This window comes from Meleagris gallopavo, chromosome 7 (assembly GCF_000146605.3).
Source record: "Meleagris gallopavo isolate NT-WF06-2002-E0010 breed Aviagen turkey brand Nicholas breeding stock chromosome 7, Turkey_5.1, whole genome shotgun sequence".
In the NCBI taxonomy this organism is placed as follows: domain Eukaryota; kingdom Metazoa; phylum Chordata; class Aves; order Galliformes; family Phasianidae; genus Meleagris; species Meleagris gallopavo.
In genome coordinates, this window is record NC_015017.2 from 22,143,142 (window position 1) to 22,170,615 (window position 27,474).

General features: G+C 36.2%; 1 protein-coding gene across 1 annotated transcript; it reads left to right on the top strand.

Annotated features, from left to right (window-relative positions):
- METTL8 (methyltransferase like 8) lies at nt 1-25,669 on the top strand. Its single transcript, XM_010713735.2, is given in 13 exon segments — nt 1-51; nt 371-473; nt 6,985-7,143; nt 8,612-8,703; nt 14,131-14,522; nt 15,072-15,121; nt 17,496-17,559; nt 17,890-18,029; nt 21,124-21,230; nt 21,316-21,381; nt 21,983-22,140; nt 22,142-22,209; nt 25,378-25,669. Coding segments are annotated over 12 exon segments (1,452 nt in total). The 5' UTR covers nt 1-51; nt 371-468; the 3' UTR covers nt 25,529-25,669.
- The last annotated feature ends 1,805 nt before the right edge of the window (nt 25,670-27,474 follow it).

A 27,474-nucleotide genomic window follows, 5' to 3' on the forward strand; every position in this document is an offset into this window, starting at 1 on the left:
TCCGCCGGCCGCTGTCTCCGTGACCTCTGGGCGCCGCATTGACGGACTGAAGTGAGTGCAACGCGCGCGGGCGTACGGAGGTGCAAAGGAAATAATTCCGCTCGAGATTCCGGCTGTAAAAGGCAGGAGAGTTTTGTGGGAGATACTTGAGTCTAAAGAAGAAACTGCAGCCGAAGCTCATATCTTCTCAGGTTCCGTCTGTGGGTGCTGGGGCGCGGGCCGAGCAGGGCTGTGCTGCAGGGTGTGCGGCAGCACTGAGCCGAGCGGGCCGCCAGTGTCCTGCTGTGCGTGGGAGTGGAGCAGGGTGTTGAAAACTGTATTTCCGGGCTCTGCAACACCTCCCCGAATTGCGTGTTACTTATTTTTTTAGAGCTGCTACTAAAAGTCGTCACCATCATCAACAGCGTTTGCCAGAAGAGAAACTGGACTTCTGGAGACAAGCTTGTGTTCTTTCCTCCAAAGGCCCAAATGGGGTAATGTGCAAGCTGCTGGTCTTTGTGTTTCCGTGTCTGTTCTCCAGGATCCCCGAGCGGGACCAGGCACCTTTGCTGGTACTGTAACAGCTTCGAGAGTGCAGTGCTATGATGCTGTGGTGCATTGCCAGTGTTTAGGTGCAGCAAGAGAAGGTGCAGGTGGGGCAGTTGCGGTTGCCCCACTGGTGCTCAAGTGGCTCTGCACGCTGGTGGTCACCTCAGGGGTGGCAGAGTCCATGCAGACATCCAGGATCTTGCAGAGATGTAATTAAATGGGGGCAGTCAGTGTAAGTTAGAGATCAGTGAAATCCTCATTGCTGTTCCAGTTCTCAGCAGCATCCTTAATCGTAGGAAAACAATGTGTTTTGTGTTGAGAAAAGTGATCTTTGGTTTGTTGATAAAGTCATGCATTCGGTATTTCATAGAAAGTAGGGTTGAAAAACAACTGTAGTAATAGAAACATGTACCTGTACTTACATGCATAGTAAGGATATAAACATGCGTTTTCTTTTTCACTTACCTAAGCACCAGCCAGCAGAGGGTGCACAGGTTAACCGGGAAGCCTTAGTTCTGTGCTGTGTTTGTCACTGATGGCTTCCTCTTGATAGTAACCTTGCAAGTAGATGAGTTCAATAAATCGGTTTTCTGTTATATTCTGATGGGTATATAAGAAAAGATGTGTTGAATTATCTCAGGAGAAAAGGGGAAAAACAGAGAATATGGGGAGAGAGGGTAGTAAAGGATTGTGCAGAATGTTTACATATTTAAATGCCATACAAAAAGTCCTTACAAACATTCTGATATGTGGGAAAACAGTTTGTCTGTAAAGTTAAACAAATGCATGAGTTTTTGCAGGATTGTAACATAAAGAATCATGTTTACAATTATCTTCATTTCAGTGATTAAGAAATTTGTTCTGAGTGCACAGTATCTTCCTAACTTCAAGTTTATAGTTATGTGATCTCTGAACATGCTCTTAGTAGGTGAAGTAGCAGAAAAATAAAATCTAAAAATCACATTATAAATAGATTTTACACAAAATGGAAATTCCTTTCAAAAAATGATGCTGGGATATAAAACAATATTTTTACCTTCAGCTAGAATGAAAAGTATTTTTCACAAATTGAGGTATATTTTGCAGTTAAAATTCTTTACTGAAGCTTCATTTTAAAGTCAGAATAGTCTTTGATAGCAAAGCCAGAACATCTACATCATAAATTGAAATGATACAGTTTCAACAAAACATTTGTTCCATATATATATATGGAAGCTTTTGTTTTGACCAGGACAAATGTTTTGTTGAAACTGTATCTATCCATCTATCTATATACTGAATATGAAACTATGTATATATAAAATATATATAGATAAGTGTTAATAGAATCACTACATTTGGGGAACAAGCTTCTGTAAGAATTTTTTATCCCCTGACGTGCCAAGTAAAAGAAGAAATAGGAGCTCAAGTTAGTTTAGAATGGGGCTGATTACATTAGTCACTTACAGCAATTTAGGAATTGAATTCCATATGCTCATACATACAATTAATTCAGATAAAACACTTTTGATAGTTGTTTCATGTTCACGGCACTCACATTGATTAAAGCAAATAAAATACATCTATATTTCTGAAGTAACCATTTCTTTCTTTGTTGTTGACTGTTCGTGTATCTGATCTTGCAGTTGCCATTATTTTATCTTCATCTGCATTTTCTAACTGTTTTCATTACCTTAGAAACATATTAAAGATTGCAGCTGATTCCCTCAGTACTGGGGATAAAGCTTCCTTTGCTTCCCAGACAATCAGATGCATATGCCAGTATGAACTAATGTTGCAGTTCATAATCTCAATTGAAGGTTTTCCCTTTTTTTTTGTGGGAATGTTGTGATTGCTTCTTTAAGATAAAAGAATAAAGATGATAATACAACTCATAGTTTTGTAAGATATTGGAAAAATGGTTTATGTTGCAGAATAATTTCAACAGGAATATCAAGGGAGAATAGTGGCTATTCTCCAAATTAGGAAATTAAGAGTAATAATATTTTTAAACCCTCAAGGATTTTTAGCTCTCTGCTTGTCTTTAATAATAGTCCATTATATAGTACTTACATACATTATTTTATCCCAAATAATATACTTTCAAGCTATGTTGCTGTTTTCCTGAATGTGTAATGGTCTGAGTAATTTTTTGCAGGAAAAAAATATTATCATCCTTCCTCATCTCTATTTCCCATTGCCCTCGTACAATCTGTTCTTTTCTCAACCTCATTGCACTGAAAGGTAGTGTAGGAACAGTCTTTTCTTACTTAACATTTTTGTATATGTGGTTAAAAGTACATCTGCTTGCTGGTTGGTTGGTTGGTTGAGTCTTGTTTGTTTGCATCTGCTGTTGCTTTTTTAGCAATGTAAACTGTTGCCCTGCAGGAGTCAGAGTAGTATTTTGTTTCTCCTTATTAATCAAAATATTTTCTGTTTTTCTTTTTCCCTTGATGTAGTCAGCGCTCTTCAGTATTTTCTGAAAGTTGCTGTGTGCCCGCAGGGGTGGCTGCATCATTCCCAGTGATTATGCATGAGAAGGAAAAACAGTTGAGAGTTTTAGATCTGCTGAGTTTGAGAAATTTGGAAATACATTTGTCTTTCAACTGGGCACTTTCTTTAAAGCGAGTCATTGAAGGACTAATCATGAAGCCCCAAAAGGGCCTGCTTTGTCACTTTGTAAAACAGAACAGCACTATGTATTCGCTTAATGAGTAAATCTGGTTGATAGATAGGCAAAGGTTGATAGGCAAAGACTCTTGTTCCTTCCTTCCATCCTTCCTTCCTCTTCTCTTCATTTGGGCTACTCTTGGGTTGTACCTGGATCTCAGAAATACTGAACATGTATTTAGAAAAAAAGACTACTGACAATTTGTAGTTAAACCTTCAGCGCTACCATCGTCATAAAGACTTTTTCACTTTGTGTTCATGATCACTTTTACTACTCGCACCTGTTTTGTACAGCTAAGCTGTTTGATGGTGATAAAATATGCCCATATATGCTTTACAGGAGGGCATTTGGATTTGATTATCAAGTGTTGTGCTTCTAGGTTCCAAGCAGCACTAATGATACAAAAATCACTGTTTCTATAATATCTTTCTGAACAGAAATGTAATGGAAGCTGTACGTGGTCTTCTTAGTACAGGCTCATGTTTTTCTTCGTAATGGTGACTCTGCATACAGGTAGGCTCCACAATTGCAAATGGAAGGACTTGTTAGCTCAGCAGCGAGAAATCAGTTGCATGTCACAAGATTTTCATCATTAACTTAACTGAAACTAGTTTCTCAAACAAAAGTGGGGAGTTATTCTTTTTCTTTTTTCCTGACATCTATTTCAGAATTTATACTTCTTAAGGATATTATTCATCAGTGAAATGGTTTACATATGTAAATTTTGGTGTGAAATTCACTGTTTAAAATAAGATTAGAACAGGTCTTCTCTCCTACATCTCTAATTTTATCTGTGTAAATATAACTGCTTTGAGGTTTTAATGCCAACATCCATCATAAATGTTTACCTTGTTGTTTATCTGGCGGATGACATGTGTACCTTCTTCTGCATGTTCACCTTCACCCAGCTTTTCTAAAGGTGCTTTGTTAAATTGTTTGGGAAGGGAGGATTTTCTAAAGGTTATTCCTTCTTTGTAGCAGTAAAAAAATTTTAAAGGCTAAAATGTGAAGCTCCATAGGAGAAAATATATCTTCTATTTGCTTTTGAGCATGGTTACTGAGTGTAGTTTCTTTAAAGCTGTTTGGGTTTTTTGTTCTTTCTTTTTTTTTCTTCCTGAAAACCAGTTAAATTTCTACAAAAACGTTATTTTCAATGTAGTGTAGTGTCATGATAAGATCCTTAAAGGTAAAGGTTGGAGTGCTTGGATTAATAATCAAGCTTTCTTGACTGTGGCTCTGAACAACGAAATAATTCCTGATTCTTTCAGACATTTTTTGCTGACATTGCTTCAGGATATGATCATCTTATCTGACAAAGAGAAAAGTCGGTTGCCTATTTCATTAACAAAATCAGTTAGAGAAATAATCAAGGAATGACTCACTTCTGAAAATGAAAATTAGTCTTCCAAGCAACATAAACTCTCTTGGACCTTCTAGTAGCCAGTTTGCCCATTGATCTCATGATCTGTGGATCACTGTATCTCTTAAATAAGTGCATGCCTTCAAGGAACTTCTTGATATTTAATACTGGATGCAACAATGAACTTAACATCCCCATTTTCCCCCCTATCTTTGCATTTGCTTGATGTTTCAGAATTTATCAGCTAAACTTGTGTAATTATCACTCAGAGGATCATATTCTCATAAAAAGAGCTGTATCTCTGGGTTTTTACTGGTGCTGGATCTTCTTAGTCATCTGACTATAATTTCCATCTGTGCATCTTTTCATGTTCTTACTGATATTTAGAAAGCCAAGAAAAATTATGTGACTAGCCTCCCAGCTGAATCATTGTATTTTATGCTGAATATAAATGCTGTCACAGGAAATGCAAGATACTAACTCAGGTCTTTTTGAATGATTGAAGAAAGAAGAGGATTTGTAAACAGTTTGCAATGTAATCATGGAATCTTTATCCAGACACTTTTATTATTTAATGATGATCATTTATTATCAAAAATTTGTGATGATTTTTGTGGTTTTGTTTTGTGTTTCTTTTCTGCTTGGTTTTGTGACCAAGAAGATTGTCTTAATGTAAATTATGTTTTGCAGAAATTGTCAAGGTGTGGTAGTTTTTATGCCTCATTGTTACTATTTCATAATGTTCCATATGTGTTAGTAATTATGCATCTTGTTATGAAAAATGGTTCATACATATTTTCAGAGAAGAAGTAAAATGGATTGTATTAATTTAAGTGTAAGCTGGATTTGTTTTAGTTGTTCAGCCACATCAAAAACAAAAAGCCATAATGAAATCATGGAAATTTGAAGAAATTTTAATATTTTTAAATAGGATTAAATGTTGCATTTTCCCCTTATGGTGATGCCCCATATCCTGATAGAACATTGCAGGCCTGGCAGCCAAAATGTAATAGTGTATATATTTGGCATTGGCAGCAAAAAGGTTAAAAAAACATTTTGTTTAATCTTAGACAAATCAAGAGAAATTTTAATCTTATTTTTTCCTCTTGTTTTTCTGTAGGCTTAAAATGAATAAACAATGCCCTTTTAAAAGCATGACTCATTCAAAAGTACACCTTAAATGAGGAATTGTTCATTTAATTGAAGTAATTCCTTTGCCAGGCTTTGTATTGATGTGTACAAATTAATCTGTTTTTATTCACGGTGCAAGGCTTGTGATCAAATAGTAGGATTTTCCTCAAGATAAAAATCTTCCTTTTGTTACCAATTTGCACAGAGTGTTTTCTAATAATGCCTGTACTTAAACTGCGCCTGTTCTTTTGTAACTACATTTTGTATTTGCAGTGTGCTAAATTTGTATGCGTGGCATATACAGCAGAAGCACTACAAAAAAAAAAAAAAAAAGTACTAAGAGTCATTTTTAAAGTCATATGCAGAGCAGCTGAAGGAAAAAAGAACAAAGGCACATCAGAGTATATCTAGGAGGAGGAGTATTTCATTTTATTTATCTCCTAGGAAGCCTACATTAACAAGGGTATGCTAAATAAATAAATAAATAAATCCAACAAGACACAATTCTGGTACTAGGTACACACACTTGTTATCTTTCATTATGGATGAAGAGATCTCTTCACTGTGTGAAGAGATTGCATCTAAAGTAAAATACAATAATAGAAAACAGCTGTACATGTAATAGAAAAACCACAACCATTTTGTAATTCACATGACAAGAGAGCTGAAACTAGATCATCTTGGAGGTCTCTTCCGTCCCAAGGTATTCCATGGGTTATTCTATGAAATTTAACATCTAAAACCATTGATTTCTAAGGGGGCATTGAGTGGGACTCAAGAGAACACAAAGCAGAAATTTTGGAAGGCTTTCTGGTGCATAACACTGACACTTTTTGAATCTTTCATTTCTTGTGTAAAAGCGCAAAACCACAGTCACAATTCTAGAATTGAATATTTGAAGTCTGTTTCCTGGTGAATGGAGTGAAAAATGTGAAGTCCAATGACAATATGTACCCTTTCAAACAAGTGGTTTAATTATCAATCATTCTTTGCTTGTCTTTTTCAAAGATGCAATGTCAAACTTGGTTTATTGTTTACTGTGTTTGTTTTTTTCCACTGGCAGTTAGGACTTTAAAATTACACCCAAAAATTTACCTTTCTAGTTTTATTGCAGTAGCCTGCTTTGGGACTACTTGGGCTTTCAGCACACTCAGGGGATATTGCTGCTTTCAAAAAAACATTTAAATTGAAACTACAGTAAAAGATCATTACTAAAGTTGATATTGGTTCTTGATTATTTGACCAGTTTCTCTTCGAAGTGACATAAAAAACTAAATTATGGCAAAACTGTAATTTGAGTTAATTGTATTTTCAGATCTCTGAACAAAATGAATTTCATTACAAGGCTTTCTGCTTTGTGTCTGAGAAAAAAAAGCAATATGCAGCAAAGGCACCAGAGTAGTCGGCGGCCAGCTGTTCCACTTGGATCACGGATTTTAACTGACCCTTCTAAAGTTTTTGAGCATAACATGTGGTAAGATGTCTATCTAAGGATGATTTTCATATTTGTCTGTATATTATTTACTATAATGAATAATGTATATTTATACATATGTATTATATGCTGATACATGTAGGTATATGTTCATACACACACACATATATATAAATAAAACAATAATCTAATTGATTTTGAAAGGTATTGCTAAAGAGGACTTTGTACTGTCACAAACAACCTTGACGCTATGAGTTTTCAGTGGCTCATGTAAAAAGCTGAGTGTGTAGTCATGTGATGAAAGTCAAAATAATTCTGCAATGAATTAGGAAACAGAAAGTGTAGAGGATAAGTAGTGTATGTTTTAAAGGCAGAAAGTTACAAAAATGTTGCATAATGGATGAGCATTGTATTCTACAACTGACACCATATCAAAAGGAATCTGTGTTCTTCTAAAAGTGTATTGAAGATCTTACAGGTACTTCAGCAGAGATTGCATAATGGTTAAAAACAAACAGGAAAAAAAACAACAAAAAAAACCCAGAAAAACACAAATCATAATATAAATAATCCATATAATAACAGAGAAAATATTAACATGTAAGTGCTAATAAGAGTAATAATTGCCCTGATAAGCAGCCATGCATCTCCATTTTGAAAAGGTATTTTTATGGTCAATGGGGGGGCCAGCAAACAGTGAGAATCCTGGTGAACACTGTTGGAAAACTGTCTTAGGAAATAAGATTGATAAGTCTAGGAGTTTCCTCTGTGGACTGGAGATGAACAAGATGAAACTATACAAAACTGTAAGTGGTAAAGAATTGTTAGAAGAATCTATCTAGAAAGTAGGAAAATGTCTCCCTATGATATCAGGAAAACCAGGAATTTTTAATCTTGTAGTTCATGATTCAAGAGCAAGGAATATTTGATGAAAAGAGAAACAGGGCATTTAAAGACTACACAACAAATCATTTTCTGCATAGTTTTTAAATATATTTTGAATTCTGCCACATGATTTTTGAGAACAAATATTTAGCAATATCTGAAAACAGACAGAATGTGGCTAATGATAATGAAAAAGCTGATGGATAACATAACACAGGGATAACAAACTACAAATTTCAGGGCTTAGATTTAAGGCATAAAAGAAGTAAAAATTACTTGTATATCACTAATTATAGAACAGGAAAATGCTTAATTGTTTTTGTTTTTAGAGACAGTGAACTCTTTTCAGGATAGATGTTAATCCTATTCTTAATTAAAAATGCATATTCCTCAGCCCAAATGCAGTTGGAATTTTTATCTTAATCACTTCATTTGACTTTTACCTGACTAATAATTTTTGTCTATCAGACACCGAAGCTTTTTTTGGTCACTTGCCTGTATTTTAAAAGCAAATGTACAAATGCATTTGAGACATTGCAGCTAATATGTGATTGTTTTCCCCAGAAGATGATTGTGGAAACTCGTGTTTAAAGGCTGATTCTTCATCTACCTTTTTTTGCAGGGACCACATGCAGTGGTCACAGGAAGAGGAGGAGCATGCCAAGGAAAAAGCAGCAGAGAACTCACTTGTGAAAGTCCAATTGGAAGAGCAAGGTGACAAATCCATAATTGCTTAAAAATCCAATTTTAATAGCAATTATTAAAGCATTTAAGGATGCTTTGAAATCCAGTAGTACTCCGTTTATTTTTGTGTTCTCTGGTCAGAGAGGAATGTCCTTAGGTGTGTTTTTGTAGTACTTCATTTACTTAGTTGAGTGATTTTGCTTTTTGGAGGAGCAACAATATATATGTAAAACAGCTAAATCAGTTTGGTACAGTTGCAAGGATAGACTCCTTTTGTAAAAGTTCTTTAGAATAAAATTCCTACTAAACAGACTGTTAACTTGACCAAAGGAGGAGTGACTTTGCAGCCAGCTGAGGTGCTGGGAATGAAAATTCCCATGTACAATATTCAAATCCTTTTAAATTATTTGTGAAGTGTTTAGAGAGTTAGTATTTGTACATGACACTATATTTCTATTAAATGCCATGAAAGTTACACTGATTGCAGTTGGCCCCAGCTTGCTGCAAACTGAGCAGAAATACTTCACTTTGTGTATAAGGTGGTCTAAAACATCATGTGGAGCCTGTCCTACAAACGCTTAAGGAATCTCATGCCTGTCTTTAGAGGCAAAACTTAACATGTTCTGCATTTCTGAAGAACCATTGCTCTAGGCTCAAACTGGCAAATAAACCTTAGACTGAATTCTCTAATAGTTATGTATGCTAAAGGTGGAGTATTAATTTGGTAGAAACCTAGAAGATTGAATTCTTAATTTGCTCCTTTAATATAAAGATATTCTGAGAACAATTACTTGGATGGGCAAGAGTTTACCTAGCATGTCTTGAACGTGTAGAATTAGATAGTGTCACTATGACCCTGTTCTCAATTTTATTGATATAACCAGGGCAAGTGTTCATGTGAATTACCTGTGAGTGCATTTTGGTGTGTGTGCCCTCCACCACTTTGAATACTGCATGATTGCCATCTGCCCTTTTATGTTCTTGTGTCTCTCGTTCTTTATCTTAATCCAGGAGTACAAGGTTTGCTTTTCAAAACTGACACCTGGTATTTTCATTATTTTTGTATAAAGAGTTGAAAAAGAGATCATGATTAAAAAGTAAACTATGTAACCATGTAACTCATGGAATCTTTCATTCTTAACCTACAATCATTTAAAACTTAGTTTGGGCTGGTGAGAAATGAAATAATCAGGCATTTGTCAAGAAATAATCCAAGAACATTTTCCGTGAATGCCTCTCTGTTTAGAATTTGAATAGGTGAGCGTTGCTGATACTGTTCCTTCAGAAAGCTTCAGCAAAAATGAAGTACGTTTTTGCCTATTTGTGTTAACAATGAACTAGATGGAAGCTAATGAGCAGGTTATTTTGGAGCCTTGGAAACTGCAGTAAGGGAAAAAGAAAAGATAGATTTCAACTATCTTGAAATCACTAAAATAGAATACTTCTGGTGACCCTTAGTAAAACAAGAGATGTTAAAATGAATGAACCCATGATCCTACTTTTAGGAATTTGATTTATGTATTAGCATGTTCTATTTCTTCTTAGGTCTGATTGTCAGTGTATGAAAAACATTTCAGAATAGATTCTGTTTTGGAGAAAAATCAAATGGCCTAAGAAAGAGACTTTTTTGGTTGTTGCTGCCTCAGAAGGTTATAACTTAATTTGTTTATAGATTTTATGCGCTTTGGAAAAAGTAGCAGTCAAGCTTCTTAAATATTCAAAAGGAGATAATGTGGAGGGAGCAACAACAAAAGTAAGCCAACGTGGTGACTGCCCTCTCTGCTTCAGAAAACACAGAGATTAACAAAGCAAAGTAAATATTTCTCATCAAATTCAACAAGTCTATGATTTTAAATGTTATCTTCTGTTGAATTCAGGGAAAAAAAAAACTACTGGAGTTGAAATAATGGCAAATTCTGCAACATCTTTACATGTTTCTTGAACACTTCCAGGAATGGTGACTCCACCACCTCCCTGGGCACCCCATTCCAATGCCTGACCACTCTCTTGGAGAAAAAGTATTTCTTAATGTCCAACCTGAATCTCCCCTGGTGCAACTTGAAGCCATTCCCTCTAGTTGTATCACTAGTTATGTGGGAGAAGAGGCCAACCCCCACCTCGCCACAACCTCTCTTCAGGTAATTGTAGAAGGCAATTAGGTCACTCCTGAGCCTTCTCTTCTTCAGACTAAACAATCCCAGCTCCCTCAGCTGCTCCTCATAAGGCCTGTGCTCCAGACCCCACACTAGCTTTGTTGCCCTTCTCTGAACATGCTCCAGGGTCTCCACACCTTTTTTGTAGTGAGGGGCCCAAAACTGAACACACTAGGTGCAGCCTCACTAGGGCTGAATACAGAGGAACAATTACTTTCCTGCTCCTGCTGGCAACACAATTTCTGATACAAGCCAGGATGCCCTCTTGGCCACCTGGGCACACTGCTGGCTCATGTTCATCCCAGCTTTGACCAACACCTCCAGGTCTGTTTCCTCTACACAGTCTTCTAGCTACTCTGCTGCAAGCCTGTACCGTTGTGTGGAATTGTTGTGGCCAAAGCACAGGACTCGGCACTTGTTGAACCTCATCCCATTGGCCTTAGCCCACCAATCCAGCCTGTCCAGATCGCTCTGTAGGGTCTTGCTACCCCCTGACAGACCCCACTTCCAGCCAGCTTGGTGTCATCTGCAAACTTCCTGAGGGTGCACTCAATGCCCTCATCCAGGTTATCAGTAAAGATATTGAACAGTACTGGTCCCAGTACCGACCCTTGGGGAATGCCACTCATGACTGATCGCCAGCTGGATTTAACCACCACTCTCTGGGCCCAGCCATACAGCCAATTATTTACCCAGAAAGGAGTGTATCTGTCCAAGCCACGGGCTGCCAGCTTCTCTAGGACGATACTGTGGGAGACAGTATCGAACGCTTTGCTGACTACACCAACAGCCCTTCCCTCATCCATCAGGCAGGTCGCTCAATCAGAGAAGAAGATCAGGTTGGTTAAGCAGGACCTGCCTTTCATGAACCCCTGCTCGCTAGGCCTGATAACCCAGTAGTCCCTGGAGGTGTTCAAGAAATGTTTAAATCATTTACTGAGGGACGTTATATATACTGGTCATAGGGAGATGGTTGGACTGGTTGATCTTGGAGGTCTTTTCCAACTTTGGTGATTCTGTGATTCTATGTCAGAAAAATTTATTAGTAATAATACTACATGTGGCTATTACTCAGCAGTGCAGGAGTGGCCAGTGAAAGAATGGGAAGAGTTCTTGTACTTGAATCCATGTAGTACCGAACTAATACGGTTTGAAAGGCGAAGTTTAGAAAGTGCTTTCCTTCCATTTTGAAATCTGGAACATTTCATGGGCATTTAAGTCCAAGGATTCTGAAGAAACTTGCAGAAAAATAATGAATATAAAAAAGAGTGGTAATGAATTAAGAATTTTTGTAGTAGATGATTTGTTTTTTATATCGGAGCTGAGCAGTCTTCATGAATGTGTAACATACATTATTGAAATCTGGTATATATGACCTCAATCAACTCAGCACTTGAGATTATAAAACACATCTGTACGGTTGCTGTGCATAGCTGGGTCTTAGCCTTTAACGATACATTCAGATGTATTAAATGTTAAATTCTAAAAATTATTCGTATTTCTAGGACAAGGCATTCTGCCACCTCCTTGCCACTTCCCACTGCCTGTCTGTGCCTCTAGTGATAATTCTCAGCCTTGTTTATTTCTGAAAAGCTGTAGTGATCCGGGAAATGGTATGTTAAGATTTAAATGAGAGTAGAAGAAATGCACCATATATTTACTGTATGCATTTATATTAAAAGAATTAACTGGTTACTGTCAATGAATGAGGAAGAAGTCAAAAAGGTAACATAATTTGATGTACACTTCATAAGAGGTGTCAAGGGTAACAAGAAACAATTCGGTAAATGCTTTGGGAATAAGGGGAGAAACAGGATAAAGATTTGGTTTGGCATTTAGCAGGAAGGAAAAATCATCAACCAAAGAGGCATTGAAAGAGCTCCAATTGTTATCTTTTTATCAGCCTTCCTGTAGGGTTAGCTGCAGTTCAGTTGCTAGCACAATTAGTGCTAGCCAGAAGATCTTGTTCTACCTCCAAGAAAGAACAGGTTACAAAATATATCCATAGCCTGCATGGAAGAACAGGAAAGCAGAAAACAGAGTTGGTTGGGGTTTTGTTTGTTTATTTGTTTGTTTCATTAAGTGGAGGTACGAAGAAAGATATGTCAGAAACTACTGTCTCAGTTCCTGGAAATAACACTGGAAGAGATAATCTAGAGGTAGCATGCACTAGATTTGAAAGAACAAAGGAGATACTGGCCAACAATATTTTTTAAGAGTAAAACATTTAAAATCAAGCTAATTTCATGGTTATGAGAAGGTTATGAGTCCTGAAGATAAGGAAAAAACAGCAGATGTCATATATATTATCCTTAGTCAGGCTTTTGACTACTCTTTGCTTGACATTTTCACAAGCAAGTTAGGCAAGTGAAAGCTAATGAAACTGCTTTTGAGTGACTGAATGCTTAGAGTTCCTTTCAGATTGGAAGGCTGTGCTGGGCGCAGTATCGTTTTGTTCTTTGTCTAGTAGTGCTTGGTGATTTCATTAGTGACTTCAAGAATGGGAGACTGGAAGGTGGTATTTATTGAAGAGGTATTTCAACTATGGTAAAGAATGGGATTAGGATTTAGAAATATCTTGACAAATTATAAATAAAAAAAAGGATCTGGAAGATAAGAATTACATTTGATAAAAATAAGTACAGAATACTTTGCTTAGGAGCAATCAGGGAGAGGGGGCAGATAAGTTCTGGAACAATTGGCAAGGTAGTCATTTTGCAGATCTGAGGGTTGTGGTGAGTCACCTGCTGAATCAGCAGTGTCGTGCTGTTGCAAAATGGCAAGCTGGGATTTATAAACAGGGTTACAGCTTGTAAGACTCATAAAATATTCCTTTTGCTTTGTGTTGTTAATGTCTTTAGCAGAGTACAGCACCAAAAAGTAGATCAGTTGGAGAATAAAAATCGAAATGATCAGAAGTCTAAAAATCTTTACTTCTATAGAGAAAAAAGGAGAGGTTTAAATAATCTAGAGAAGAGATTACTATGTCCTACATTAAAAAAAAATCACATGAATAAAGAGATGTTGTAAGGAGTAGAGAGTAATCTTTTCTCTGTCTGGTTGAGGAGATTCAGAAAGCCTCTGTGTCCTATACTAAGTGAGGTGAAATCTAATTAAAATGTCATGGAGTATTTTTCATCACAAATCAAGTTGAAACCCCAAATTCATGTATTTTTATTTAGATATATACAATATGGGAAAGTACGTTTTTAACAGTAAATTTGAGATCCAAATTTCATGTTGCTTGATAGTATCTTGCAGCTAAGCTGATAGTCACCAAGTTCTTGCTTTGTTTTAATTTCAGATAAGTATGAGAGAGAAGCCAGTAAATACTGGAATGAATTTTACAAGACTCACAAAAATAACTTCTTCAAGGATCGCAATTGGTTGTTTTTGGAATTTCCAGAAATTCTTCCAGAAAAAACGAGAGAACAGTTGAAAATAGAGGAAAGACCTTCAGAACACACAAAAATAAATATTACCAACAGTTTTTCACACGAGAAAGAGATGTTTGAGGAAAGAGAAAAATATCGGAAGAAAAATACTGGAGATGATTCCACTTCTGAAAAAGGATGTGTGTATAATAAAAAACAATCAAAATCAATTGCTGACAGCCCTCAGGGTAAAAACAACGAGGAAGAAGTTAATGTGCTAGAATCCTTCCCTGGTAGTGATGCCACTTACAGAATATTAGAGGTAATGCACTGCAAATGCTCTGTCTGCACCTACTTACTCAAAACCCTGATAAAGATGCTTATTAACTATCAAGAAAGTAAACAGTTAGAATTTGAACTACTATGTTCACTTAAGGCAGAAACTTTCAGAGCAACCCAGAATCTGAGCATTGCTTCCCGTTTAAAATTTCTTCCAAATCAGAATCGGGTGGTCAGATTCCATTTTCACTGGAAGTTGCGTTTGTAATTTCCTACTGAAAATTCTGCCTCAAAGTGCTTTGTTCTCCATACTTTTTCTCCGTACAAATTCTTGCCAAATGGTAATGTTGGATAAAGCTGTTGCATTTTCCTACGCAGTTTGGGTGCTGGAGTCTTTCTTAACTTTGGAAAGATATTGAGGAGAAATGTGATCATAGCAGAAGTGATTCGAGAACTGTGGTATGAGCTATTTATACCTTTTCTGCCTTGAAGTTTAATAGGTCCTACCTACTAATTTGTGACAAAAAGGAATATGTTTTAATTGCTCATTTAACTTTTTCTTTGTGTGTGTGTGTGTGTCTTCTGATTTTAGGTTGGTTGTGGTGCTGGAAATAGTGTATTTCCTATTTTGAAAGTTCTATGGTATGTAGTGCTGTATTTTCAAATATGAAAGTTCTGTTTTTCTCCATTTTCTTCAAATGTTGATGCTAGGCTAGAGTGGCAGGAAGTGCTGACTGCATTGCTTTACAGCCCTGAAATTCTTAGTGCATGGAGACCACAGACAGTGTTGTTAACATCAGTACAAGATACCCCTTGCAGTGCTCAGGCCCTAGTCTTGACAAGTTTTTTTCTTCAGGATCATTCAGGCTGACTTACTGTAGTTAATCACAGACGAATTAAATACCCTCCTGTACTTTGTCTTACATGTTACTTTAAAGCTACCTGATATTGCTTTAAAGAGCCAAAATCAGACAGTAAATAATGATTTGGTCTTCTGGTGATAAGTTCTGTTATTTGTTTTTCATTTGGTTGACATACTTTATCAAATTGCTTCAGGTTTTAGTGGCAAGGAAGGCACAAGCCCTGTATTGCAGTACTTAATTCCCTGAAATGCTTTAAGTACTTAGCTTCTGGTTTTAGAAAGTACTGTTATGACAGCATGTCCTCCTTTCCAGGTATGCAGGAAGATTTTATTGAAAGGACTGGATATATATCATAGATTGAAATAGATTTCTTTTTATTCATGCCTCCAGGAGGTCATGTACAGCATAGTTCATTATTCTGTAAATGATTTCTGATTGCTAGCATCACAACAATGCAAAAATCTTGCATTTTGCAGATATGAAAGCAGAGAGCAGGAGGAATCAAGTGATACACAGGGGTCATAAATGAAACCTATTAGTGTCAGCAATGGATTTTCATCCCAAAACAAATACTTTGCTTCAGAGAGCATAGTCTGAAAGGGAAGCCCTGTATCATACGAGTATCTGTATTAAACCAGATGAGGCAAACTTTTGTGTTTTTCTTGCAGGAGGCATTAGTCATAGGTTGGCGTTTCTGATTGTTAATTAATCCTGGAGATCTCTATTTCATGCAAATCCTTCAGTCAGCCATATTGTTAGGTACATTGGACAACTTACACATTTATCTTGTGCATTACCTGATGGAAACATCTTTTGCTTCTTATCAAGTCTGGCTTTAAAGCACAATTGTTTTTTTTTTAATTTAATAATGTAAAAATTGTCTTTTAATATTAAAAAAAAAAAAAACAACTGAAGTCAAGTATGTACCTTAGCTACAAAAATATTCCACTTAACTTTGTAAAATAACTTTTATGCAGATTTTTCATGCTCCCATAAAATTTAAGCTGCCTTTTAATACAAAGCAACATGAAATAGACATCCACATTGACCTATGTCTTTGTTTTAAGTTGACTTTTCACAAAGCTACTATTCTGTTTTCTGAAAAGTAATATGAAAGTAATAACATTTTAGCAAGTCAGTAAGTCAATTAGGTAATTAACTTGACCTTTGTCAAGGGACTGTCTGGGTCCAAAGTCTGGCTGCTTGTCCTCATCCATGATAAATACCTTAACTTACCAAATGTCATTGTGATTGCAGAGCTCATAAAAATTCTGTTCTGCAACAGAGAATATATTTGGTCCGTAAGGTTTCTCCTGAAGGGACTTCAAATGGAGATCACTAATTCCCTTTCTAAATAAACAGTCAGTTCAGAATCTCAAATAACTTTTAGGAGAGGTGAATTGGTCATGAGCTGATGATGAGATCATCCTTCAATAGGTTTGGTGGGAAGGCTTTACTGAGTTACTTCTAAATGATTTTTTTGGAGGTGAAAAAAAAAATCTCCCTCAAGTTACTAGTGTCTGTTGAATGGTACAAGGAAATTTGCAGCTGGCTTTGTTGTGTATGGGAAGGGAAGGCAAAACAATTCTACAGGAAATTCTTATTCATCTTTGCTTACAAAACAAATTGGATAATGGAAGGAAACAATCAATACAATTTAATTGAATCTAAACCACAGCGAGGTGGCATATGGGAACCCAAACATCTACAGAACTGTGGATGACTGTTGCAAACCTATCCCCCTCAACATCATATTACCAATTAGACTGCATACACGAGTTAATGATAAAGATTTAGTCCAATGCTTTTTGGAAGAAAATGTGACCTATGATGTGTCTTTTATGTAATATAACACCAGGATGTTGTCTTCACTCCAAGCAGCCCTCTGTGACCTTCTTTCTTTTCCTTTTCACTTCCTAGCCCTGACAAGGCTGTAATCATCCTCCTTTTTATACTAACTCTGTTGGTATTCTTATGAATTTATCTGCCCTATTGGCTCATTACAACCTGTACAGCTTTCCATGTCCATCAAGGTGTGCTTAATTAAACCAATGGAAAGTCCCAAAGGGCCCTCTGTAGTTCCAAGAACATTGATGTAGACTTTCATCTTTTACAATAATAATTTTTCAATTGGTGGTGGTTTGTTTTTCTAGCAATACACCTGGAACCTTTCTGTACTGTTGTGATTTTGCTTCAGGAGCAGTGGAGCTCGTAAAGGTAATTCATGTGCTTGCTTTAGAGTACTTTTTAAGCCTGTAATTCAGGAGGATGCCAGGAAGCCGTCTTCATGAAAAAGAATGTGATAGCTTTGACAACTTTTAACTGAAGTTTTCAATATTCCAAAGAACAAAGTCTTACTCTGTACAAGAGGAATGAATACCATCAGTGAGCTTGCTTCTCAGCTTGAGTAAGATACCAGGCAGAATAGGCTTTTATGAGACATGTTTTACAGTGCTGAATAATTGAAGAAAAAAGTTTCTTGAGTCATAGTAAACGTATTAACTACTACTGTTTGCTCTGTGCCTCTTTTCATCTTTTTCCCGACAGTCACATTCGTCCTACAATTCAGCCTGGTGTTCTGCCTTTGTTCATGATGTGTGTGATGATGCTTTACCCTATCCTTTTCCAGATGAGATCCTGGATGTCATTCTCCTTGTCTTTGTGCTCTCAACTATTCATCCTGACAGGTAAATGAGGACTAAAGGGCAAAGCAAATAGGTTAAATCTCTTTTATCCCTAGAGGTTTTCAAGAATATCAAAGGAAGATGATGAATCTTTAATTTATTATTTAGCAAGCTACAGTATTTACAAAAAAACAAGGTATTTTAAATGATGTTTTCCAGAGAGAAAAGCTGGTCAGACTAATTCATTAGTGAACCTCCTCCTGTCTCTATCAAATAAAAGGGGCATACTGTAACTAAATACATTCCTATTAAAAGTGGCAGTGCTTCAAGAAAAATTGCATGTTCAGAAACAGACCACTAGTCTTCCAGAAGAAAATTATTTCAGTAATCAAAGACAAGCATTCACAATTTAACACCTTACAATATGTTGATGAAGGTTTAGTTTGCTGACTTTCCACTCACAGATGCGTACATACAGGTCTTTTAAACTGAAATACATTCAGAATTTTGTAACGTGTTTGGATTTGAAGAAGTTAATCTAATTTTCATGCATAGTGTTATGTTGGGAGCTGTTAACCTTGTTGTTAATAACTCTCAGTGTCTAGTGAACCGAATTTTATAACCATTAAAGCTGGTTGATTTTTAAAATGTCGTTTTCTTTTTTAATGAGAAAAGTTCAAAAGAGTGCATGTAAGTTAAACTACTTGACTCTTCCTTTAACCAGATTATTTAAGAGGAAATACAAGCTCTCTGTGTGATAATACACTTGCTACTTTCAGAATGCCATTAAAATGGGCTTGGCAAGCAGGATAGTATTTGCCTAAGTCTCAACACTGTTTCCCTGTCTAAGTTACTAATGATTAGCTTTACAAAAAATCTTTCCCATATAGGATATTGCTCCTTCCTGTTTGTTCGGAGATGAGCACATGAGTCATGCAAAGCCTGGATCCAGATTTCAGAAATAAATCAAGCGGTAGATTTCAGATCTCTGTAACTGCAATGATGCTGCCAGGAAAAAATTGGACAATAGAGGCTCATTCATTCAATTGCTTAGTCTGTAAAAGCAATAATATGTTCTGTCAGAATTTCAGTGTTTTCTTGCTCATCATTTGAGTATGAATGTGTTAATTTTTTCTCCCCATGCCTGTATCCAAAAGCTGACATGGATGTTTTTGCAAAAATATGTACACATACTCAAATATATTTCCTGTCTGATAAGATCCACTTTCCAAAAACTTGTTAGGCATTGCAATCTCAAAGAACTAAAGTGACTGCATGAAGATAAATATAATCAACATCTTTTTTGTTTAGTTTCCATTTTTCCTGGAAATCTTGAAAGTAAGAGAAGAAAAGAAAACCAAGAGAATGATACTGCAGAACTTAGGTTTTTTGGAGACCTGAAAAATATACATGAGAAACAATATTTGTGTTCAGCACAATTGTTACTTAATGATTTCTCCACAGCTCATGTATTTAGTTTTTGCTGATTGCTGCTTTCGTACCTCATAGGTAACACTCTTCAATTCTCCTACAAATCACCACTCAAAGTTGGTCAAAGAATCTGCAAAAATGTGAATTTGAAAGAATGTGAATTAATGTGATCCAGTCCTACTAGATCAGATCTAGCCCTATCAGATCCAGTTTCTGAAAGCGCTTTCACTTTTTTTGTATGTACATTTTTTTCTGTGTGCACAGAACTTACACTTACATAGACAGTCTGTTGTTCTGTGCGCAGTCACCTGTCTTGAATGGTCATTTTTTCTTAGGTTGTGCTGCCTGTTCTGTCTGTTGCAGTATACATGACTGCCTGTGTTCAGTATTAGCAAAGAGGAGAACTATTAAAGCATTTGACTTACTTTGAGGAAATTATATGCTCAAAAAGTGTATGCTTATTTTATTTATTGAGATATGCTGCTGTTTTCTGCTGTATTACTTCCTAATCATGTCTCTTAAAAATCAAGGCAGGATGTCTGCACTGCAGTTGCATAAGGACTGAATTGTGCTAATGGCTGCGTTTTGAAGGGGTAGGCCACCTGAGAGACAGGCATAGTATAAGGATTTTCTATTAGTAGGCAGTGATAATACATTGATTTTGCATAGTTAAGGACAACTAGCTCTTCTTTATTTCTTTTAAGATATGAATAGAAAAGCATCCTGTCTTTCTTATCCATTCATTTACCATTCTCTCTGGCTCCATGTCTTCTTTGTGATCTGTCTGTGTCCATGTGGAAAAGAAGGGTTGAATTAGGCACATGGACTTCTCTGCCTTGCAGCCTGCAAAGTGAAAACTGCTTTTTTTGATCTATTGTAAATGTGAAAACATGATTTTCACATTCATGAAATGTTCTGAAAGAGTGAGGCAAACTCAACGCATTATTCATTAGTAAAATATTTTGCAGAGTAATGCAGATATAAAGAAGTGCCAATGAAAATGTCCTTGTCTAGTGAAAGAGCACTGTGTGTGGTACTTACTCCTGTCATACATACGACTGGCTGATGTGGTCGTGGTAAGGAAGACCTGGTCTTAGATATGATCAAGACTCACAAATGTGTCAGCATTTGGGAGAATGCAGACTTTCTCCTCTAGTTTGCAAGAACTCTGGATGGAATCCTACTGAATTCCTCTCCTGAGCTACAACTCATGTTTGTCTTTACATTCTCTGTCATTAGGTATTCAGATACTGACTGTGTGCATGATCAATACCTCGATAAAGAAATCAATTTTTATCAGCCTTCCATGCTCTTGTTTTTACTGTGTACTGTAAAAAGGCTTAGTCTAGTTCACCAGTGCCCGTAGCTAACTGTTTGTTGTTGTGTGTATATGCCTGACTCATATGGCATATATTTGGAAACTGTGTTTTAGTCTATACTTGAGATTCTATTGAAGCAAAGGTAAGGGATTCCATTTTTTCTTTTGAGTTTGTATTCTCTAATATTCTCATATAGATATTTTTTTCTTGGTAGTTCATGTTTTTTTTCTCTGACTGTTGTTGTAAAGAATTCTTCCTATTTGCTAATGTTTGGCCTTTTTGTAGTAAATATATAGGTACTCCTCAGTGTAGCCTCAGAAATCTCTGTATTTTCCAAGTATCTAGGAAAAAAAAAGCCAACAGTGACATTGGCAGATTTCTCCGATATCTCTCATCTATTTCCTAAGGATGCAACAGGTTGTAAATAGATTGGTTAAACTACTGAAACCTGGAGGGATGCTGTTATTTCGAGACTATGGAAGATACGACACTGCTCAACTTCGTTTTAAAAAAGGTAATTCCGGAATGCTTACTGTTTATTTTTAGTGTTATGGGGGGAAAAAAACCACAAACATCACTTTTCTGTTCGAATTTCTTAGGTCACTGCTTGTCAGAAAATTTTTATGTACGAGGAGATGGAACCAGAGTATATTTCTTTACCGAAGGTATGAAATAGCTTATTTCTATAGAAAGTGTTGAGTGTCTCTCAAGATGATTTGGGTTATAAAACCTCATCTTTAAAATAAATTTAAAGAAGGCTTTTACAAGCCTCTTTTCTAATCCTTTGCTTTTACAAAACCCAAAGCTAAGAGTTGTGAGGAAGTAATTCCTTTTGCACGTGTATGTTTGTAGCATCTGAGGTTCTACAAAATTTCTTTCATACATCACTGAAATTTCTCTTGGAATAAGCATCTTGTGTCTAATGATATTCTCAAGTTCTATTATTGAAAGAATAAGAAATATATTTAATAATATATAAATATATTTTAAATGTAATTTTAAAAGTTGAGAAACATGCTCGGAAGGATAGCTGGTAGCAGTGCTCAGATACCTTGTTCTGCTGTGTTGATCTGTCTGAGTTCCTGGACTGCTCTTTCTGCAAAAACTGAATTTAAATGCCTTGTGATGGATACTACTGCTCATTGCCCTTCCATTCATTCAGTTTTGTTGGCAACCAGCTTAGACTGGTGCACTATATCCCACCTGCTGACAACTAATTTTATTTTGCTTTTATTTCTTACAACAATTCTTCATTTGAGAAAACAGAAGAGGTACGGAACATGTTCAATTTGGCTGGATTAACTGAAGTACAAAATTTAGTTGATCGTCGATTACAAGTAAATAGGAAGAAAAAAGTGAAAATGCAGCGAGTTTGGGTACAAGGCAAGTTCCAAAAACCATTGCTGCTATCTCTTAATAATCCTGAAGAAACCACCAATAAGCATCCTTGTGGATAACTGTACTGTTAACTTAAGAAAAAGAAACAGATCTGAGTAAGTATGTTTCATATAAATCTTATGTTAGTCTCTGAAAAAGAGAAATATATTGAACTGAAACACTTTCCCTGATGTTTTGTAAATGTGTGTATTTGAAAATGTTCTGAAAAATATATGCATTTCTAACTTCTTTATATATGCAATGAAAGGAGATGCATTCATCTAGCCATATCTGTGACCAGGCATTCTATTTCCTTTCATATGAATAGTAACTAAGTATAAGCATATGAAATTTCACAGTATGCAAGATGTTTGTAAGTTTTAATGAAGCAGAAATTTCAGATTTTCAGAGATTTTTTCATAGATTTTCAGAATGTCTGCTCTCACTCTCACTACAAGCTGTGCTGTGCTAATTTCTTCTAACCACTGTGTGTCTTGCAACCGTATTTCCTCTTTTGGGGGAAATTCCTTGTTGAATAAACAGCGAAGAAAAGATCTGTTTCTAATTTGCATGAAAGTTATTTCATACTAATTACGTGTGATATGCATAGGTATCAGATTGTCATCCTCTACTGTGACTGACTTATTTCTCTGAAGTTTCCACTTTCCATCTACATGCTTATCAGAAACATGCCAAACAGCTAAGTGACGTGTTATATTTCAAGTACTATAGATAGTAGCTGAAAATCATGTAGAAAAGAATGACCACAAAGCCAAAATAGTGCTGGCCACGCCTCTTTTCATGCAGTTCAGGATACAGTTGGCCTCTGTGGCTGCAAGCATGCACTGTTGTGGGCATGATGGTGATGGGTTAGTGGTTGGACTTGAACTTGGAGGTCTTTTCCAACCTTAACAATTCTATGAGTCTTTCAGCTCACGTCTACCAGAACGCCCATATCCTTCTCTACAGGGCTTCTCCCAGCGCGTTCTTCTGGTCTGTACACGTATATGGGATTGCCCTGGCCTAAGTGCCTTGGCCTCATTGAACCTCATTAGGTCCAAATGGACTCGCCTTTTGAGCTTGTTCAGGTTCCTTTGGGGATGGCATTCCTTTCTTCTGTTGTATCAACTGCACACTCAGCTTAGTGTTATCAACAGATTTAGTGAGGATGCGCTCAATCTCACTGTCACTGATCAAGATGTTGAAATGCTTTTTATAGATCCTGTGGAGAAACAGGACTACACTGGTATGTCAAGTGCTTTTAAGAAGAAAACCAAAATGCAGTCGTTGCTTTCAGAAGTACACCGTGGTGCTGAGCCAATTAAGCTACTATTAAAATATACTACTTCTGGCGCTTAAATAAAATTTTATATTAACTTACTCAGAAGGAGGAGAAGGTTAGGGTTAGGAGAGGATAAGAAACAGGTGAATTAATAAAATAATTGTGTTACTTCAACAAGGATATAGAATTTATATAATCTATAACATGCATGCAGTTTTGAGCCCTGTTATACAGTTACATTCTCAAAGTCTCTTGTCTTTTGTCTGAAGGGTAAATGTCACACCTAACAACCTGTTGTTTTGGAAGTTGCTAGCTGCTGTACTAAGTAAAGCTGGTTGTCTTCTGGAAAGAAAGAAATTGTCTAAATTTACATGCTAGGTATTGTCATCCCCTTTGAAAAGATGAAGGACCTGCATAATTTCCAAAAACCTAGTTATATTTCAAGAATGAGATGCACTAACAGGTTTCAAGGGTAGGATCTGATCCTACATTTCTTGTGTATTCTAACCTCCCTTTAGAGTAAGAAACGTGTTTATGAATGAACTAATTTAGGAAGCTTGGGTTAGAAAAGTTTTTATTTAGCTTTGGCATACTGTAGACTGGAATAACTGCTTTGGGGTGTAGATAAGATGAAAGGTTAAAATACAGCTGTTTCTTCAAACTACCAGTCGTAGGATTCTGCAGCATGTAAATAAGAAATTGCTACCCTGTTCAACTTTTATTTTTAATTGTGACTTTTGAGTGTGCATAGCTCTGAGTCCTCCATGAAGCATTTTCAGTTGCAGAATTTGCCAAGAGGTGATGGTGATGATAAGCTCCTGAGCATTGTACAGTCTTATTCATGTGTATGATGTAGATTTTCCATATGTAGAGGCTAATGAAATGTTTGCTTTGTCTCTTGCACTGATATGTTGATTCTGGCACTGATATGTTGATTTTAATATGCTGTGTTGTTATTTTAACAAAAATATTACATCTGTAGAAACCAAACCCTACATTCTTGTACGGCCTTGAGCAAAATTTACTGTTTCTCTTCCAAGTCTTACAGCTCAAGTATTGGCAGTCAGTTTTAGAAAAATGGTGTAATAGTGTGTGTTCTAGAAGTTATAAGATCAGCTACTATTTGTAAGAGTGCATATAATATCTGCTGCAGAGAGAATTGTAACTATGCTGAACTATTGTGAGACTAATGCAAGGGGAAATGGACAGTATCATTTCTGATAAGTCCTACCCTCTATGCAAATGTTTTTCTGTATTTTGATTTGTGAAATTTCACTTTTCAAAAAGCTTAACCAGGGACATATTTATAAAATATTTTCAAAATATCTGTTATTTTTTAGCTGGGAGAACCAATACTATAAGAGAAAGGCCAGTAGAATTACTGAAATGAAGAAAAGAACTGCAGACAACTATATAAAAAATAAGGTTATGGGGGAAAGAAAGATGAGGGCATTGCAAAGAGAAAGTGCTCAGTGTAGAATAAGGTTGTAAATTTCACTTTTGAAATCTGAAATTGCTTCTTTAATCAGATATATCCCTGGACTCTCTAGTTACATAAATTTATATAAGTATATGTTATAGGAATAGTAAACATTTTTATTGCAAATGACTGTGGATGGGCTTTTGGTATTTGGTTTGCTTTTTTTTTTTTTCCTGTTTAGTAATGCTTCTTGTGGTAAGGCAGACTTGTGATTATATGTAAATATCAGTTACAGAAAGATGATCTTGAGCTTTGGCTTTATTGGCTTTGGCTTCCTTTATTAAGAGTGTACCTTTTGCCCTTCAATGCCTATCTTCAGTGATATACATTACATTTATGTAAAGAGATTTATGAGAATAGGACTTACTAGTTGTTCTTTTGTCACATAGTTTGTAAGCAAGTAAAAGACAGTTACATACTGTTAAAATATATATATATATAAATAAATGGCCTACTTTCTTTACTATGTTATTTCTGAGGTATCCGGTCAGCAGCAATTCATGTAATTTTTTTTTCCCCCAGCAAAACCGAGGCAGGTGGTTGTGCAATATCTACAAATCCACCAAATCTGACGAGGACAAAGAAAATGCAGGGCAGGCAAGGAAACAGCTGGAGCTCTAGACACAAGTTTCTTCTTGTACTGGAAACCATTTTGTTCCTGTTCTGTGTTTAGATTGCATCTCTGCTAATCTGCAGATTCTACTGTTTTATAGTCACAAAAAAAAACTGTAACAAACTATCCTGAAATTCATATTAAAACATATACCAAATACCAGTGGAGTCAATTAACATAAATTTTTCTACTACGTTTTAATTTGTGATGTGGTCTTCATTCACTTCTCTGGTGTGCTCTTTGTTATATTGACATATCCTTCATTTCCTCTTTTTCCTGTTTGTGGTAGGCAGTCGTTTCCACAGCAGAGTTTTATCTCCTGTACAGAATAGAGTGTTTTTTCTTTCTGTATGAATGCAATGAGTAATGTAGATGCTCAGTTGGTGTAGCAGTACTGGTTGCTTTTTATTAGTTTAAACTAAAATACATGTTAGTCTATGGCAGCTATAATAGTAGATGTTCTTGCATCAACCATATTTCTGCCTAATGGGTAGTGGAACAGCCTTAAGAATAAACCATGTATATTATTAAAAATACTTAAAATTTAAATTGTCAATAATGTAGGCAACTTTGTTTTTCAGTACCTAAACTTTTTCACGTTTGGAACAAAGACATTATATGTGAGTTTTTTTGTTTTGTTTTGGTTTGGTTTTTTTACATCAAGGATATGCCAGTTGCCCTCCTCTGCCGGAAGCTGGATAAGTCTGTCTGCTAAACACAATTATCATTAGTATATGCTTGTAAGAATTACTTGTGTTGTTGTGGGCATCTCTAGCAGGTTCTTTGCTGTACCTGCTCATTTGGGCATGTCAGTCATGCCTGGCCTTGATACTTAACCTGAGAAGGGACCACTGTCCCCCTTTGCTGATAGTGAGCAATTAAAAGAAGAGCTTGACTTCCTGAAAAACAAGAGTCAGGCAGGAGGGTAGGAAGATGAGGATGGGGCTCAAAGGCAGACAAGAAGAGGAATCTTTCCTCTGAGAAGTGGCATAAAAAGTAAGCTTGGGTAAACTAACAAAACAAGAAGAATGAAATGTAGAACTGAATGGGGAAATAAGCAAGAGAACATAACATCATGGGCAACATAACAGGGAAGTGTGTAACGATGCAGTGAGGAAATTGGGCCTAAGAAGTAGTGAAATAAAATGAAGGATGTGAGGGGAAAAAAGGGACTGATCTGTCACATAAATAGTGAAACCTGAGTAAAAAAAGAAATTTGGATAAGGATGTTAGGTGGAAAGACCTATCTTCAAGATTTGTTTCTTCCAAATGCTACTATATTTCCATATCTTCATGGAATATTATAGGCTTTGTCTTTCATCCAAACACGCACAGTGCATTTCAGTTTATTCCAAAGATGGAATGCTTCATTTGTTGTAGTTTATATGTGCTATGCACATGTGTTTGCAGCAGCACAGGCAGGTTTATGATACACCTGCTTTTGCTTTTTCCTTAGGGAACAATGTTTTTACCTTCTTTCAAGTAGAACTCTAAAGTGACAGAAGATACAATCCTAACCTCCTGGGAAGCGAATACAAAAGAATAACACAAGTCTGCGTACCCTGACTGTGCTCAATCAAGGTAGGACAATTAAATTTACTCCATATGTTCTGAAGTTGTCCCATTTAAATCAAGACCATATCTGCAGATTATCACCTTGAAGTGCCTCCCAATCTCAGTTTCTGTTATACCTGCATCTGTTCAACAGAACTTAATTGAATTTGTATGAACTAGAAATACAGCTTAAAAGAAAAACAGCAGAATAGTCTTTAGGCTTTATCTGAGATTGCAACAGTTTAGAGAACAAATCTGTTTGTTATTTTAAAACAGTAGACACCAAAATCTCACAGTTATAGAGTAGCACTTATCCAAAGGGCTGGAAATGTAGGTAATTCTTTGAAGTATAATATACACCATCAAGAATATTAGTGTGACAAAGCCTTGAATGCTCACTGTTTGCCGAAAGCATCTTACCAGTTGTTGCCATGAAATGGGACTAAGCAACA